This window comes from Malaclemys terrapin, chromosome 19 (genome assembly GCF_027887155.1).
Source record: "Malaclemys terrapin pileata isolate rMalTer1 chromosome 19, rMalTer1.hap1, whole genome shotgun sequence".
Taxonomy (NCBI): Eukaryota; Metazoa; Chordata; order Testudines; family Emydidae; genus Malaclemys; species Malaclemys terrapin.
In genome coordinates, this window is record NC_071523.1 from 15,900,029 (window position 1) to 15,916,095 (window position 16,067).

At 51.1% G+C, this 16,067-nt stretch overlaps 1 protein-coding gene and 1 long non-coding RNA gene across 3 annotated transcripts in view; one reads left to right on the top strand and one right to left on the bottom strand.

Moving 5' to 3' along the window:
- LOC128826172 (uncharacterized) overlaps window positions 1-16,067 on the top strand; it is a 40,314-nt gene that overhangs the window by 15,343 nt on the left and 8,904 nt on the right. Inside the window, exon 2 of the long non-coding RNA XR_008442808.1 lies at window positions 3,537-3,588. This is a non-coding gene — a long non-coding RNA (uncharacterized LOC128826172). The remainder of the gene's footprint in view (window positions 1-3,536; window positions 3,589-16,067) is intronic.
- Window positions 1-16,067, bottom strand: part of LOC128826171 (C-factor-like) — a 32,298-nt gene that overhangs the window by 10,521 nt on the left and 5,710 nt on the right. Inside the window, exon 1 of one of the 2 annotated variants that reach the window (XM_054009315.1) lies at window positions 2,162-2,347. The exons of the other annotated variant lie outside the window; for it this stretch is intronic. Coding sequence (XP_053865290.1) covers window positions 2,162-2,302 — 141 coding nt within the window. The 5' untranslated portion in view covers window positions 2,303-2,347. Of the gene's footprint in view, window positions 1-2,161; window positions 2,348-16,067 lie in introns of those variants that run through there. 2 annotated transcript variants of the gene reach the window in all.

Consider the following 16,067-nt stretch of genomic DNA (forward strand, 5'->3'; position numbering starts at 1 on the left):
CTCCCAACATTCTGTTCACTGTTTTGACTGCCGCTGCACAGTGAGCGGATGTTTTCAGAGAACTATCCACAATGACGCCAAGATCTCCTTCTTGAGTAGAGACAGCTAATTTCGACCCCAACATTTTATATGCAGGAAGGCACACACCAGACATTCTCCGAAGTCAGACAAGGGCAGAATTTGACCTTGTAATTAGCAGGCAGGCCATGGGTTCAAGGACTTATTCCAAAAGGCAAGGGCAGACCAGAGAGATGCACTGAAGTTACTCCCCAGGATGGTTCCCCCTTTCTGTGAAAACAGGGTGGGCCACAAATTATTACCCCACTTGCAAGTTAGATACCTGAAAGCTATGATTCGCAATCACTTGCAACAAATGAAGTCTGGAGAGTGCCTGGACAAAGAAGTCAAGTCTCGACCCACAACATTGTAATAGGAATGCGGATTGAAAGGGGGCAGGGGAATTGAATAAATTGGCTGAGAAGATTTCAAGAATATAGATTTAAGTCTACAAATGAATCCATTTGGGTAGTGATAAGTGAGCTGATCCCAACCTGAAGGAAAGAGGGATTAAAAAAACTACACACCACAACACACCACTCTGACATGAAGTAAGACTGAAATACACCAAGGCAATGATCTCCTTTTCTAGCTGAACAAAAACCCATCAGACAAAAGGCAAGGGAATCAATGAAGCAGTGCAACAGAAAAGATCCAGGAGGCGGCTTTCAGAAATCAGGGGGGGGGGGGGGGGGAAGAGTTAGAGTCAGGGATTTACCTATCCAGCATTGAATGAATGAGGGAATAGGGTTAGTGGCTTTGAGAGAGGTTTAAGATGTGGCAGCTGTGTAAGTAGACTGCTTTCCAGATGTGCCTTCCAGCTAAGAAAGGAGGTCTGTCCTCAGCTCTGCAATATACAAGAGCCATCTGAACGGTAGCAGTCCTTGTTAATTTCATTTAAAGTCTTGTGTCCTTGAAAGGTGGGAAGTTACCAGCGCATAAACAGGAGCTTTTGTATGATCCTGCCCCACCTCAGAGTTAGATATCGAGCAGGATTTTTTTTTTTTTTTTTAAATACCTTAGGGAGACTAGCCAGTTTCCCGGCAGGTTGAAAGTTTGAAATAGGACTTGTGCTGCACCAAGGAATCAGCAAACACGCAGCCAGGGACTGATCCTTGGATTTCACCCTGAGCCACACCAGGGGTACTGGGACAATTTGTCTAGTGGGGGGGGGATGCTAAGAGCCATTGAACCAAACTGTAAACCCTAGATATGATAGAAATGGCTTCAAGCCAGGGGGTGCAGCAGCCCCCCCATACCCCTAGTTCCAGCCCTATGGCCCAGGACTGCCTCCCTCACCACCCTGGGTGGCAGAAGCCCCCTGTGCACGTGAGCGAACACCCCCGGTACAGGGGTGGCAAGTTTGTAGAAATTTTGGTGGTGCCCAGAACCCGCTCCCCCTCCAAACTCCCCCACCCCACCTAAGGCTCTGGGAGGGAGTTTGGGTAGTGGGAAGAGGTCTGGGGTGCAGGCTCTGGGAGGGGAGTCTGGGGTGGGAATGCAGGAGTGGGTGAGAGGTGCAGGCTCTGGGACAGAGTTTGGGTGTAGGCTCTGGGCTAGGGCAAGGAGTGTGGGTGTCGGAGGGACTGCAGAGGTTTGGGGTGCAGGCTCTGGGCTGGGGGTGAGGGGTGCAGGCTCTGGAAGGGAGTTTGGGGATGGGAAGGGGTGCAGAGGTGAGGGCTGTGGGGCAGAGGATGAGGGGTCTGGGAGGGGGCTTAGGGCTAGGGCAGAGGGTTGGGGTGTAGGGTGGGGATGAGAGGTTCATGATGCAGGAGGGGGCTCAGGACTGGGGCAGAGGATATGGGTGTGAGGGGTTTGGGACGTTGGAGAGGCTCAGGGCTAGGGCAGAAGGGCAGGGGAAGGGCAGCCAGCCCTGCCATTAGGTGTTGGGGGCACTAGGACCCTGCGGCAGCAGTTGATGCCGGGAGCTGGCAGAGCACAGCCAGCGTGAGCTGCAGGCTCGGGGGCCGGGGGACACTCACGGGAGGGGCGGGGCCGGGGGAGCGCCCGGCCCACGGGCCCATACAACTTGCACCCCTGCCCGGCACAGGCCAGGAGAGCCGGCGGGGGGGGGGGGTTCTCGGCAGGGCCCCTCCCGTTTTACCTGCGCCTTCTCCGGGTAGCGGCACGTGGCGATCACCCAGTCCGGAGCGGGGCTCGCGGCCGCCAGCCCCCGCGCCAGCCCCAGCCCGATGCCCCGGCTGCAGCCGGTGATGAGCACGGAGCGGCACCGCTGCTGGGCCATGCTGGGGCCGGTCGCCGCTGAGCCGGGCCGGCCGCGGACGGGGCGGCTTTTAACCCAGCCCGGGGGGGCGGGACCGGGGCCTCGCCTCGCCCCACCCCCACCGGGCCCCACCCCCTAGCTGCTCCCCTCCCGGGCCCCGTCCCACACCCACACCGGCTGCTCGTCCCATCCCGTGCCCCCAGTCCCATCCTAGGGTCCCCTCCCGCTCCCTGCCCCGGGGACCTCGCCCGCTCCCTGCCCCCAGATCGCCTCCCAGGGTCCCACCCCACCCATCCCAATGCCCATCCCCCTCCCAGGGTCCCACCCCACTCATCCCAATCCCAGCCCCCTCCCAGGGTCCCACCCCACCCATCCCAATGCCCATCCCCCTCCCAGGATTCCACCCCACTCATCCCAATCCCATCCCCCTCCCTACGGTCCCCCCTCACTCATCCCAATCCCATCCCCCTCCCTACGGTCCCCCCTCACTCATCCCAATCCCAGCCCCCTCCCAGGGTCCCATCCCTCACCCCACCCATCCCAATCCTCCCATCCCCCTCACAGGGTCCCCCCATCCCAATCCCATCCCACTCCCAGGGTCCCACCCCACCCCACTTCTTCCCCAGTCCCCCCTGAAATTCCCCACCCACTGCCTCCTCTCTCCTTTCAGCCCTTCATCCCATCCCACACCCTCTGCAGGGCCCCCCATCCCATTTGCACCCCATCCTGCTTTGCAAGCTGCACTTCCCTCCCCTCCCTCCCCAGGGCCCTTATCCCATCCTGCCCCCCTCCACAGGCCTTCCCCTCCGGTAAGTGGAGTGAGATGAGGGCTTGACAGCTCACCATCATTCTAATGTCTCCATAGAGAGCGCCCCCTCCCCCCGAAACTGCCATTTCTCTGCTGTCCTTTTGCCCTTTCCAGGGGGTGCCCCTGGGCTGAGAGCGCTTGGTCAAGTGTAAAAGTCTCAGGCTGAAAGTAAAGAAAAGATCAATTCCCAACACATGTGCTGCAGCTGCAGCTAGTAAAACACATTCCTCAGCATGAAGCCGTTTGTTTGGTTTTGGGGGCCACTGTAACCGAAAAGGAGCCCCCTGGGCAATGCAATCAGAAATGAACAGCGGGGGGCAAGGGGGGTGTCTGTTGAAAAAACAAATGTGCTCAGGAATTGATTAGATTTCCGTAGAGGAAGGAGAACTTTTTTTCCCCTTCCCCACCATGGAAAGCTTTCTCTCCCTCTCTCTGCTTCTCTTGTAGGGTAACCGACCCCCCTCTTTGTGATGGGCTGAGGAGTCCGGCTGCCAAGTGGGTAAGTGGTGAACCCATTCAGCAGTAGTATTTATATTACAGTAGCAATTAAAGGCCCCAGCCAAGCAGAGGGCCCCGTGAAGCTACCTTCCATTCCCTACGCACCCCTCGTGCTCCAGTGATGTAGGTCAGTATTAGTCTCCTCATTTTACAGATGGGGAAACTGAGGTGCAAAGAGCTTAAATAACTTGCCTGCATTCTCTGTTAGGTGGAGCTGAAATAGATCCCAGGAGTTCTGACTTTAGCACGTTGCTTTGCACTCACCCATTCTTGGTTGGTTTCTTTGTTATTTCTGCTTAAGAGAAACCACGCGGAGAGCTCTAACTAATCTTTGGGATCTGGAAATCTTCATCACTGCTGGCCAGCCCGAGAGAAGGATTGATATTAATGTATTCATCCCAAGATGATCTTCCACCTATACTGGGGGGCGCTCAGAAGGCACTTGGGTCTGATTTCTCGTATTCAAGGCACCTCAATACAAGAAAGGGCTTGAGTAAAAACTGCACTGACTTTGGATCTGTCTCATGTAAAATGGCACATAGGTATGGTGGTCAGTTTATTCCTTCTCTGCTACGTCTCTTAGGGTGACCAGATGTCCCAATTTTATAGGGACAGTCCCGATTTTTGGGTCTTTTTCTTATATAGGCTCCTATTACCCCCCAGCCCTGTCCCGATTTTTCCCACTTGCTGTCTGGTCACTCTAACGTCTCTGCATGCAATATCAGAACCATTTCAAGGCTCCCATCTTCCCACTACTTGCTTGCAGGCCTTTCCAAATCAGTCAGAGAACATTCAGTGTCCAACATACCCATCTGATTTACTCTGTGTGAGCGAAAGGAGTCCTGCCAAACTGTAGTACTGGGAATAGTTTCCATATTCATGGAGGCAGCTACTGATACTGTGGGTAAAGTTTCAGGCCCTGCTTGAACAAAGCTCTGAAGCATGTGCTAACTTTAAGCAAAAAAAAAGGACAAGTTTGGGGAAGGAAAAGGTGCTTTCCAACAGGGCAGATTGTGCAGGGGAAAGTACATTAGATTATGTGTATTAAATTGCGGTATTTTTATAGTGTCACAAACCTACATGACACTTCATAAACATGCAGTCGGAGTGATAGCTAGCACTGAATAGCCCGTTTCATGGATACATCTCACAGCACTTTAGAAAGCATTACTGGCCCCATTGTGCCGGTGAGAAACAGGTGAAAGGTGAAGTGACTTGCCCAAGGGCATAGAGTGAGTCAGTGACAGAGATGGTAATAGACACCCTGCCCCCAGGTCCCTGATTTCCAGTGATGTGCTCTATGCACTGGATCATACACCCTCATAAGACAGGTTACCTGCCCCAGAGGTTTATGGGGTTTTCAAATACTTTCAAGTTAATGTGTAATTAAAGACACAGGGCCAGATTCTCAGCGAGTATAAGTCAGCATAGCTCCACTGAAGTCAATGCAGCTGCACCAATTTTCGCCAGCTGAGAAGCTGGCCCCTAGCTCCCATGCAGAACATCAGCTCTCCCGGTCTCAGCTGGAGTTCGTGACTTGGTTCAGAGTATTCCCTGCTGAGTGTTGCTAGGCAGCCTCACCAGAAACAGGTGTTTCTGTTGTCCCTTTCCCAGGTGCTAACTAGCAACCTTATCCAGCTGCCTTTCTTCTTAGAACACAATCCAAAATTTAAACAAAAGGATTTATTTGGCAGAGTGTAAGATCAGGGAGTTGGGGGCAAAGGGTGGAGCCCATGTCTTTAGCCCACCATTTGAAGCCATTGGAGCTGTGCCATTTTACATGATCTGAGCCTCGGCCCCCTCAGTACATTTCTCATCCTGCAGCGGTGGCTGCGTGTTGGTGGTGGATGAAATGGAATGCTCCCCATGTGCGTATTGGACATGAGCCAACTCAAGGGAAAGACACCCTTGGATTTTAACAGGCTTTGGGTCAAGTCTATAGGGCTGCTCTATACAGATGGATTAGTTGGGAGAGGCCACAAGAAATGTCCTCTCCTCCCAGTGTACTCACCGTAATCCGTCTTTGTATAAATTATTATGCTCTCCATCCATTAAGACTGGGTTAACTAACTTTGCACTCAGTTTGTACAGCCATAGGTTTCCTCCCAACCACTAACCTTCCATGTCTACACTGAAATAAAAGACCTGCAGCATGGCTGTGGCTGGCCCAAGTCAGCTGACTCAGGCTTGCAAGACAGTGCTCTGGGACTATAAAATTATAGTGTAGACATTCAGGGAAGGGCTGGACCCAGAGCTCTGAGACCCTGCCGGGTGAAGGGTCTCAACCCCAGGGCTCCGGGCCAAGCTCAAATGCCTACACTGCTATAGTTAGTCCTGTAGCCTGAGCCCCACAAGCCGTCCGGAGTCAGCTGACTTGGGCTCTGACACCCAGTGCTGTGGGGTTTTTATTGAAGTGTAGACACACCCACAGTCACTCAGAGGCACGGGAGGATGGACAACAATCCTTGGACCCAAGGGCCAGCTGCTGATTATGAATTCAAGTTCTGCTCTTTCAGAGAATGTCTAACGTGTGCACTTCCGCATTCTTTGGAGAAGAAAAATGAGCTAGTGGTTAGGACATTGACGTGAAAGACCTGGGTTCAATTCCTGGCTCTAAGCCCAGACTTCCTGCGTGACCTTGGGCAAGTCACCTAGTCTCTGTGTGCCTCCGTTCCCTCACGTGTACAATGAGGAGGATAGCGCTGGTCTGCCTCACAGGGGTGTCTTGAGGACCAATACATTGAAGAGCATGATGTGCTTATGGTAACAAGGTCACTGTGAGGACCATAGACAGACTGTAAGTGATCCTCCATAATAGTACCCTCAGGGAGGGATTTTCAACTCTAGCATCCTTTCAGGGCTCTTGGTAGGCACATAATTTCCAAGGCTGCATCCGAATGTTGTCCATTGACATTTCTCTGTTGTCGGGTTGGCTCCCCAGTGGCGAGATGACCTAGTGACTGAGTTGCAGGCACTCCCGCTTTGCTCAAGGTTCAGTGACTTTGGAAATAGCACTACCTGGGGACTGAACGCCCTGGCAGTGATGGGTGATAGAGTTGCTTATCGAAGCTTGGCTCAGTCTTGCAGATAAGAGGTTGCTTTCATGCAGGGAGCTTTGGAACAAACACATATCCACCCATGCATAAAGGCAAGTGCTCACACACACACACGCAAACCAACAGCCTGGCCAATTTCAAGAGGTCCCAGACCATGAAAACAATCAAGCGTGTGTCTGATTATTGCTCTGACACACGAGAAAATGAATGGATGGGCTCAGCGTGCTTTGTTTAAGGTGGATTAGATTCTGCTGCTCCCTGCAAATGGAAGGGAGAGATTCCTCTTCCTGTGCAGATGGGATGTGGTCTGAACCAGCAGCAAAGCAACAATGTGTACTGACACCTGCACCTTTCTCCTTGCCAACCAAAGCCCTCGAAGGCACTATGTTCCAGTAGCATCTCTCTCCCTCTCTAATCCGTTTCACCAATGTGTTGATTTGGGAACAATACATGCTGTACATTAACAAAGGCAGTTAGTGGCTTTGGAGGATTTTCGAGCAATCCCCTTCATGCTTAACATTTCTCAGTTGTCGTCTTTGTGTGTGTACTTTTTTCAGCCCTTGCTGTCTGGACATGCCATCGGTGTCAGACATAGTTGGAATTCTGCACCACTGTGTTGATTCTGCAGCAGTGCACGGCCGGCCAGCCATCCTCTGGGTGAATGTGTGTACTGGGATCTACATTCATGAAGGATACAGTCTTACAGATCTTTGCCACGCCTGCCACTCAAGTCGAAGGGTCGGAACATTTTCAGTGTACTGTATGCGGAACTATAAATAATACTATGCCTTCCCTCCTTAGGGGGGAAGGATAGCTCAGTGGTTTGAGCATTGGCCTGCTAAACCCAGCATCATGAATTCAATCCTTGAGGGGGCCACTTAGGGATCTGGGGCAAAAATCAGCACTTGGTCCTGCTAGTGAAGGCAGGGGGCTGGACTCAATGACCTTTCAAGGTCCCTTCCAGTTCTAGGAGATGGGAGATCTCCATTCATTATTTATTATTTTCCTCAAGTGCCTTTCAGTTGAGGATCACAAAGCCTCTTAGGCCTTGGCTACACTAGTGCTGTACAGCGCTGCAACTTGCCACGCTCAGAGGTGTGAAAACGCCCCCCCCCCCGAGCGCCGCGAGTGCAGCGCTGTAAAACGCCAGTGTAATCAGCGCCTGCAGCGCTGCACGCTACTCCCCTCGGAGAGGTGGAGTACATACAGCGCTGCGACTACACTCGCTGTGAATTCCCAAGTGTAGCCAAGGCCTGAGAAATATTGACAAGTGCAGCCTCACAGCTTGCCTGTGAGGGTCAGTAAGTATTATCTGGAGGAAATGATACACAGAGAGGTGGAGACACTTATCCAAGGCTACGTGGAGGCTCAATAGCATAGATTAGAATCCAGCTGTGAACACTCAGGCCCTTGCCTTAGCTGCTAGGACAGCATGACTCCTCTATGGAGAGCGGTGCCTGAATCACGGACATTTTGCTTTACAGAGGTTTATACAGATGTTTTCTTTAATTTCAGATAAACCCAAAGCTTAAGCAAAATTCCATGGAACACCCACCTGCTTCCTCCACACTAGGGTGACCAGACAGCAAGTGTGAAAAATCAAGACGGGGGTGGAGGGTAATAGGAGCTTATATAAGAAAAAGACCCAAAAATCAAGACCGTCCCTATAAAATCGGGACATCTGGTCACCCTAGGGTGACCGGACTGCAAGTGTGAAAAATCGGGACGGGGTGGGGGGTAATAGGCGCCTATATAAAAAAAAAGACCCCAAAATCAGGACTGTCCCTATAAAATCAGGACATCTGGTCACCCTACTCCACAACTCAATTTCAACTCAGCAAAACCATGAGAAACAACAGCCTGCATTGGGCGTGGATGCAAAGCCATGAATTGTCCCTCTCAAAGAGTTCCCAAACCTTACTGAACCTTTCAGCAAATCTGGCCTGCTTCATGCTTTCAGTGAAAATGTGAAAGGAGGTGAGTTTCATGTGATTTCAGGGTCTGGCACGAGCATTTTATTGGCCAAATGGGCAACTGTCAACACATTTCCACAGGCAGTTCGCTTTCATCGAAATCATTGGCAAAACTCCCATTGGCTTCAACGGGAACAGCATTTGGGCTATGCTGGATAATTTATGGGGCCCTCTAATCTTCATTTATACAGTAGGGCTGACATTTTCAAGGTTGCCTGAGAGATTTGGGCATCCAATTACCATTCAAATCAACGAGGATCAAGCATCCAGTTCCCTTCGGAGACTTTGAAAACCTCAGCCCATGTTATTCGGATCCATGCGCTATGTCACCTATTGGCCTGTTATCCTTCAAATCTTCTCTTAAGAACGGTCCTTTCGCTGTTACACAGTTCCTATTTCAGTACACTATCTGGGGACATTATTCCAATGCACTCACCCAGAAGGGAAAATAGCTTCTTTGTTCTTTTGTCCCTCTCTTTGTTGATCCAGAGCAAACATAGGTGTGAGGACAAGAACTTCTACCTGTACAACAAAAGTCACAGCTGCTGTGTCCATTTATTAGGAAACATCAGTCAAGTAACCCTGGTTAAATATTTTCCTTTGACGCGGAAGAACTAGGGTGTATTGACAGAAGCCAATAGCGCAGGAGAGGAAGTCTTATCTGTGGTGCCATTGATGGCCCACAATCTCAGTGACGATCAGTGAGGTGGTTTGTTTGGTGTTAGTTGAATGCCAGATCTCCCGCTTTGGGCTTGGGTTAAACATGACTAGCAACAAATGCTTATTCCTTGTCTGCACTGCATCCCATAATCGCATGAGTTAACACTGTAGCCCTAAGGATTAATCTGCTTGCTTGCATAGATATATCTTTTCTTATACGTTTAAGTATTTGATGTATTGTAATACAATACAAGAACGTTTATCTTCTAATCAAACATATTGGCGAGCCTAACCCCACACTAATTAATATTAACAATCAATCCCGGTTAATATTATCAATTAATTAAAATTAATTAAAATAAAATAAAATTAAGTTGGTAAATTAAATCAACATTACTCACACACCCCAGATCAGGCTACAACACGTGTGAAGACACAATTACAAACTCCAGCACAGACAAGCCCTTTAAGCACAGCCCAATAAATATTATTAATGACAATTAGCACTTACATCGAGTTTTCTTCTTCAAATCACTAGTACTGATATTAACTCTCTCGGCGCTCAGTCCTGCACGGTGCCAAGCAGCCTGGCTGTGATCCAGCAAAGCATTTAGGCGTCTGCTTGACTTTAATCCCATTGACTTCCAGGACAATTAGGGCTAAATCGACACTCATTTAAGCTAATGGCAAAACTCCCCTTTACTTCAGTGGGGCAAGATCAGGCTCTTACGCCCATGGTTTAAGTACTTTGCTGAATCGGGGCCAGACGGCTCAGCACCTGGCAGGGGCATGTTTGTATTCCACTTTTCATGTCCACATCTCCAAGCACGCTGCTAAAATGAGGATCATTGGCCCCCCATTTTATAGATGGGGAAACTGATGCCCTGTATTGCTTCCACTGTACATCACAGCACCCCTGGGAAAGGCTGTCTTGGCTCTTGTCTTGTGGAGAGTCAGAGCATTAGGGACCAGAAGCCAATCAGAAAAACAATGCCGTCCATCGAGAGCACACTTCACTAGTGAGTCAACACAAAACCCAAATGCAAGGTTCACATGTCTCCCCTCTAGTCTAGTCTCACCTCCTGCAGAGCACAAGCCATAGGACCTCCCTGAATTAATTCGTGTTTGAACCAGAGCAGATCTTTGAGAAAAACATCCACTCTCCATTCAGAATTTCAAGCCTGCAAAAGTCAGAAAAGTGAAAAAAAATAAAAAGGCAGGTTGCTCCTACCAGAGCTGTCCCTGGGGAGGTGCAGGGCCCTCCCTGCTAGTCTCCTTGCCGTCCATCCGGTGCGCCCACCCACTCCCCGCCGCCTCACCCTCCCACCCGCCCGCCTCCTCACCTCCCTCCCGCCTGCCCACCTGCCACTCACCTCCCTGTTCACCTCCTCACTCTGCTCACCTCCCACCTCACCTCCCCGCCCGCCTCCTCACCTGAATATCGGGACAAATGGCGTCCTGATCGGACATCAGTCGGAATGCGGGACAAAGGGCTAAATATCGGGACAGTCCCGATTTGGTCGAAGTTCGGGGCCCCCCAAAGCGCAGGGCCCGGGGCGGTCGCCCCGATTCACCCTACCCAAGGGACAGTTCTGGCTCCTACCTTAGCAACCAGCCGCGTCCCACAGACGTGGCGCTGCATCCAAATTTACATTTAACAAGCGAAACCAGGAACAGACCATCCCACATCCATGCAATGGGGCCGAGTTAACATTGTAGCAGCCTGAACTTCCTGACTTTTCAGTGCTTGGAATTAGTTTAACGGCAGACAGCAAAATCAGTAGGGGGCAAGGGGAGGCGCCTGCATGAGCTTTTTCTGGCTTTGTGAAGAAACGAATCCAACAGGAGTGTGGGGAAACAGAAGGGAAGAGAGCAGGGAAAGCTGGAAGCTTGCAAGTTCCTTCAGCTCTGTGAGCAACTTGATCTGGCCCTGTTCAGCGTACTGAACGTCCAGGTTCAGAGCAGAGGAGTCCTTGATTCTGGGACTATGCACAAGGCTCCCATGCCTGACAGCTCTCTTCTCCATGGGGTTTATAAATCCTGCCTGCCCTCAGCTCTGGGACTGTCCTTTGACCAGCCTTGCCATCGACATCTCCCCACACACCCCACTTCTTGTTCCTGTGCTGGCCAAGCAGAAGAGGACAAGCTGGGAAAACTGTGGATGCTGTGATGGGGTGTTACCCCACTACAGCCCTGATAGGGTTAACGGGGGCCTGATGGGCCAGTTAGTTAACCCTGGCCAGGTAACCTAAGAGTGAAGCCGTCTATGAGGCCGTCTTAAGAGCCGACTGGAACTGAACTTTCCTGCACTCTTTCTCTCAGATGTGCTGGGGAACATTTGCCTGAGGGATCTTGCACATTTAGAGGGATGATCAGGCCCCTGGTGATCTGCTGCTGGCTGGCCCATGCTAAGATGCTCATACCCATTCCAAACTCCTCTCCTTCCCCTTAATGGGATAGGAGGGACTGAAAACCCGCAGGCTTTCCTCAGGCAGAGCGCCCACGGAAGACCACGAGAGCAGCCCCCAGTGAGCAGGAGAATGGAGCATCCCCAAACCAGATGTCAAAGGGGCTATTGGCAGCATTTCCTATGTCCCAGTGGAAAGGTGAGCACCTTCTGAAGCAAATGCAAATGGGATTCCCCAGCTGCTGGGAATGTTTCTGAACAGCAAACAAAAGCCCGTTCCAAGGGCAAAGTCCCAGGCTGCAATTTTATAGCCCACAATAACTGTTATTATGATAACATTGTTAATGGGGCCAAAGTACCTGACCCAAATCTGTCCCTGTGTGCCCGCAGAAGAGCAGGTGTAGCAATGGGGGAGGGGAGGGAAGCAGCAGTGGGGGACCATACCTGCAGAGGCTGCTTTACAGGCAAAGACGGGAGCTCATGAGAGATGGGTCCAGGCCACAAAGTATGGATTTCATAAGCACCAGGACCCGGGCTCTGGGGTCTTGGATTGGGCTGTGAATCAGTGACCCTCTCCCTGCATCTACAAGGGCATTTCCTGTTGGAAACAGGCTAAGGAAGAACTGACGCCATGCAGTCCTTGTTTGTTTGCCCTGTTTGGTTTGTGGCTATTACTAAGGGAGGGACCCTGACGGCTTAGCAAAACTAGTACAGCTGAGATATGGATCTGTCTAGCCACGTTCCATGCCCCCCTCCATCACCGCCATCGTATCTTTCACACTGAGCTCCCCAGCGTGATCTCAGTGCAGGGCAGTAGTGAAGGAAGACCACTGCCGCTTGACACATCTGTAATGAACTGGAGGGACTCAGCCAATCCCCTAGTCCTCATCATACCACGGGCAGCAGCACTAACCAAGTCCAATTGCTGGCAGCCCCAGCAGAGGGACCAAAGACTCAGTGGGCCAGGGAGACTGTGAACTTCCTTTGCAGCCCAGACCGGGACTCCTGCAGACAGAACTGAAGCCCATTGGAGAAAATTCATAGGGCCACAGCCCTGCTCTCTGCCTGTGCTCCCTTTGCCAAAGCCCTTCAGCGGAGGACAGGAATACACTAGGGCAAACGAGTGAATTTGTCTGAGTCCAACCTCCCCCACAGGTCTCCCAGCGGCTGGTTGAGCGCTGCACACCGGGGCTGTGATTTGAGCTTGCCAGGGCATACGTTCTTATGCTGAGCTCAGAGTTCTTTTTGGTGGCATCATATTGTGTTCCTTTGAAAAGGTTTCGGGTGAAGTTGGTGCTTATGAAAGGTAACAGGACTTGCTAGAGGTCAGGTCAGGGTTGTACACAGCTCTGCCAGTGTGCCTCTGTCCCAGACTCCCCACCCCTGCTGTACCAGTCCTTGGCTCTCCCCAGAAGCTCTGCAAGTTCTCCTCACTCCTTGCTATTCCAGACCGAGCTCTCAGGCACAAGGGGCCAAGGCACGGCAAATTAGAGGTTTGTTTGATGGGCAAAATGCAGAGGGGATTAGAACATGTTCGGTTCTCTTCAGAGCCAGCTGGGGTAAAGAATAGTGCAAAGCTCGTTGGGGCAGAGAGCATCTTTCTGTTCTGTGTTCGTACCGCTCCTAGCACATTGGGGTCCTGGCCCACGAATAGGGCTCCTAGGTGAGACAGTAATACCAATAATCAACCATCAGAGATTGTCACCTGGCTCCTCTTTTTTGAGGGATACCTGAGGCAGGGGTGAAAGGTCCCACAGCGGGAGTTGGCAGCGGTCCTGTGTGCATGCTTTTCTCTGCAGCATGCCTGTTGTTACTCCACACATGGAGTGAATGCAGTGGAGGAGTCAGTGGGAATAGGCTTGTATTTGGTGCGTGTCTACAAAACAACCCAGCGTCTTATTTTCAGTCTTAACATTTTGTGCCAACTAACATGCGAAAGTGACGCAGAAGACTTGTCTTGTCCTTTAAGAAAAAGGAAACATGTGGTGCGGGTGGGGTGGGCTGGGGATCGCACGGCCGAGGTGGCTCCACGACCTGAGCAGATGAAGTGACGTTGTTTTCAGCCCCCGGTGGAGGAGGAAGTAGGGCCCAGTGGTGAGGGCGCGGGCCTGGAGACCCTGGTTAAACTCTCTGTTCTGAGCCACTGCGTTGCTCTCTGAGTGGCGCGTTGGCATGGAGGGGGGGCGGGGCTGTGTTTCCCATGGCACTGGCCCTGGCTGGCACCCTGGGACTGGCTGCTGCTTTCTCTTGCCTGGGTACGTTGCTTTGGCAGTGACAGACGATCTCTTGGCTGCTCACTTCTCCAGCCGCTCTGCCGCCTACGTCGTTGTCCAGAGGGGCTGAGCGTGCTCAAACCCCACCGCCGACCTGGGGAGCGCAGCCCCTCTGGGACTCATTGGCCACTGCCATGTTTGCACAGTGCTTTAAAGATGATAGGAGAAATCCTGGCCCTGTTGAACTCACGGGGAGTTTAGCTGCTGACTTCCCCGGGTGGAATTTTTCAAAGCTGGCTACAGGATTTGCCTTCCCAGTAGCCGTTCCTTTGGCCAATCTCCCCCTAAGACGGCTAAGCACTAGGAAGTGCCAGGGGTCATTCTGGAAGGTACCTTGTTAAGGAAGGGTGAGATCATAACGCTGCTAAAAGATGGACAACTGCAATAGTATAAATAATATGGCCGTGAGGCCTAGAGGGTGGGATACTGGGCTGGGAGTCAAGGGACCTGGATTCTTTTCATGTCACTGACTGGCTGTGTGATTTTTGGGCAAGTCACTTGTGTCTCAATTTTCCCCATCTGTATAATGGGAAAGATATTCCGTCCCTGCTTCGGTAAGGCACATTATAGGGCACAGATGATGGGTGCTATCTCACTATTAAATATTATTACTCCTAATGCACCTTTACTTGAAATAACTCAACCTGCTTTAAGAACAGGAGTACTTGTGGCACCTTAGAGACTAACAAATTTATTAGCTTTATGCACATTAAATTAAACCTCATAACTCCCCTATCAGCAGCATAAAGTGCCATAAACACCCTAGATCTTAAAGACGTGAGGAAGCAAACACAGCTGGGCTCTTTGCAGTGTCTGTATGTGGCTGTGTGTGAGTTGTTATCCCAGGGCACCACAACAATCAGGGCTTGGAAGCCCAGCACAACTGCTCCGTAGATCGCAGGACTGCTGTCTCTTTGTACATTGCATAGATCCTGACTTTCCTCTTTCCAATGCACTGATATGGCTTCACTGGATAGTTTTGAAAGGGTCTTTCTCTAGCTGGTGTCACACCCAGGGCTGCTGCTGGGGTTGCAAAGGGGGCAGTGGGTGAGATGGGACTGGGAGGGACTAGAGAATCAATTTGTTTGTTTTACTATTTAAACAAACCTGCTCTCTCATCCATAAAGAGGGTGGCAACGGTAACTGGCAAACACACCTACCACATGTAGTGAGAAACACTGCCACTTTGTTCCTGGTTAAAACCACACTGAACACTACTGATAAACTCTCAGAACAGTAGCTGCTCAGCGTGCGTCATCTGAAGTTGGCAGTGGGGAGGGGAAAGAGGTCAGAGGCATCCTCCATGTTTTGTAATGATCTGAGGCATGGTGCATCTGAAAAGAAGGGTTTTAATGAGCACTAGGGATCTGATAAATTGCTCCTGTGATCAGGGCCAGGAAGGCAGACTCCTGCCCCCACTGGGCTCCTACCCCAGGGATCTAATTTTTATTTGAATTGCACTGTGCTAGGTGCTGCACAAACAGCCTCCGACCCCAAGAGTTCACAACCTGAATAGACAAGGCAGAAGGTGGGAGAGATAAAGCGACTTACCCAAGGTCACAACTTGTTCAGTGGCAGAGCTAAGATTAGAACCGATGCCTTCTAACTCCCAGCCCACCAGACCATGCTGCCTCAGCCCACAGCTAGCAATACCCAGAGAGGAATCCCTATCAGCAGTAGGGAAAAGTACAAGATGCTGCCAGGCCAGCTGAGGCTCGAGCTCTATTTCTTTACACCCAGAAAGGACATGCAGCAGGTTTAAAACAAATAAACACAGCGCACAGTCAACTTGTGGAACTCCTTGCCTGAGGAGGTTGTGAAGGCTAGGATTATAGCAAGGTTTAAAAGAGAACTAGATAAATTCATGGTGATTAAGTCCATTAATGGCTATTAGCCAGGATGGGTAAGGAATGGTGTCCCTAGCCCCTGTTTGTCAGAGGGTGGTGATGGACCGCAGGAGAGAGATCACTTGATCATTACCTGTTAGGTTCACTCCCTCTGGGGCACCTGGCATTGGCCACTGCAGGCAGACAGGATACTGGGCTGGACGGACCTTTGGTCTGACCCAATACGGCTGTTCTTATGTTCTTATGCATCCAAAATACATACTC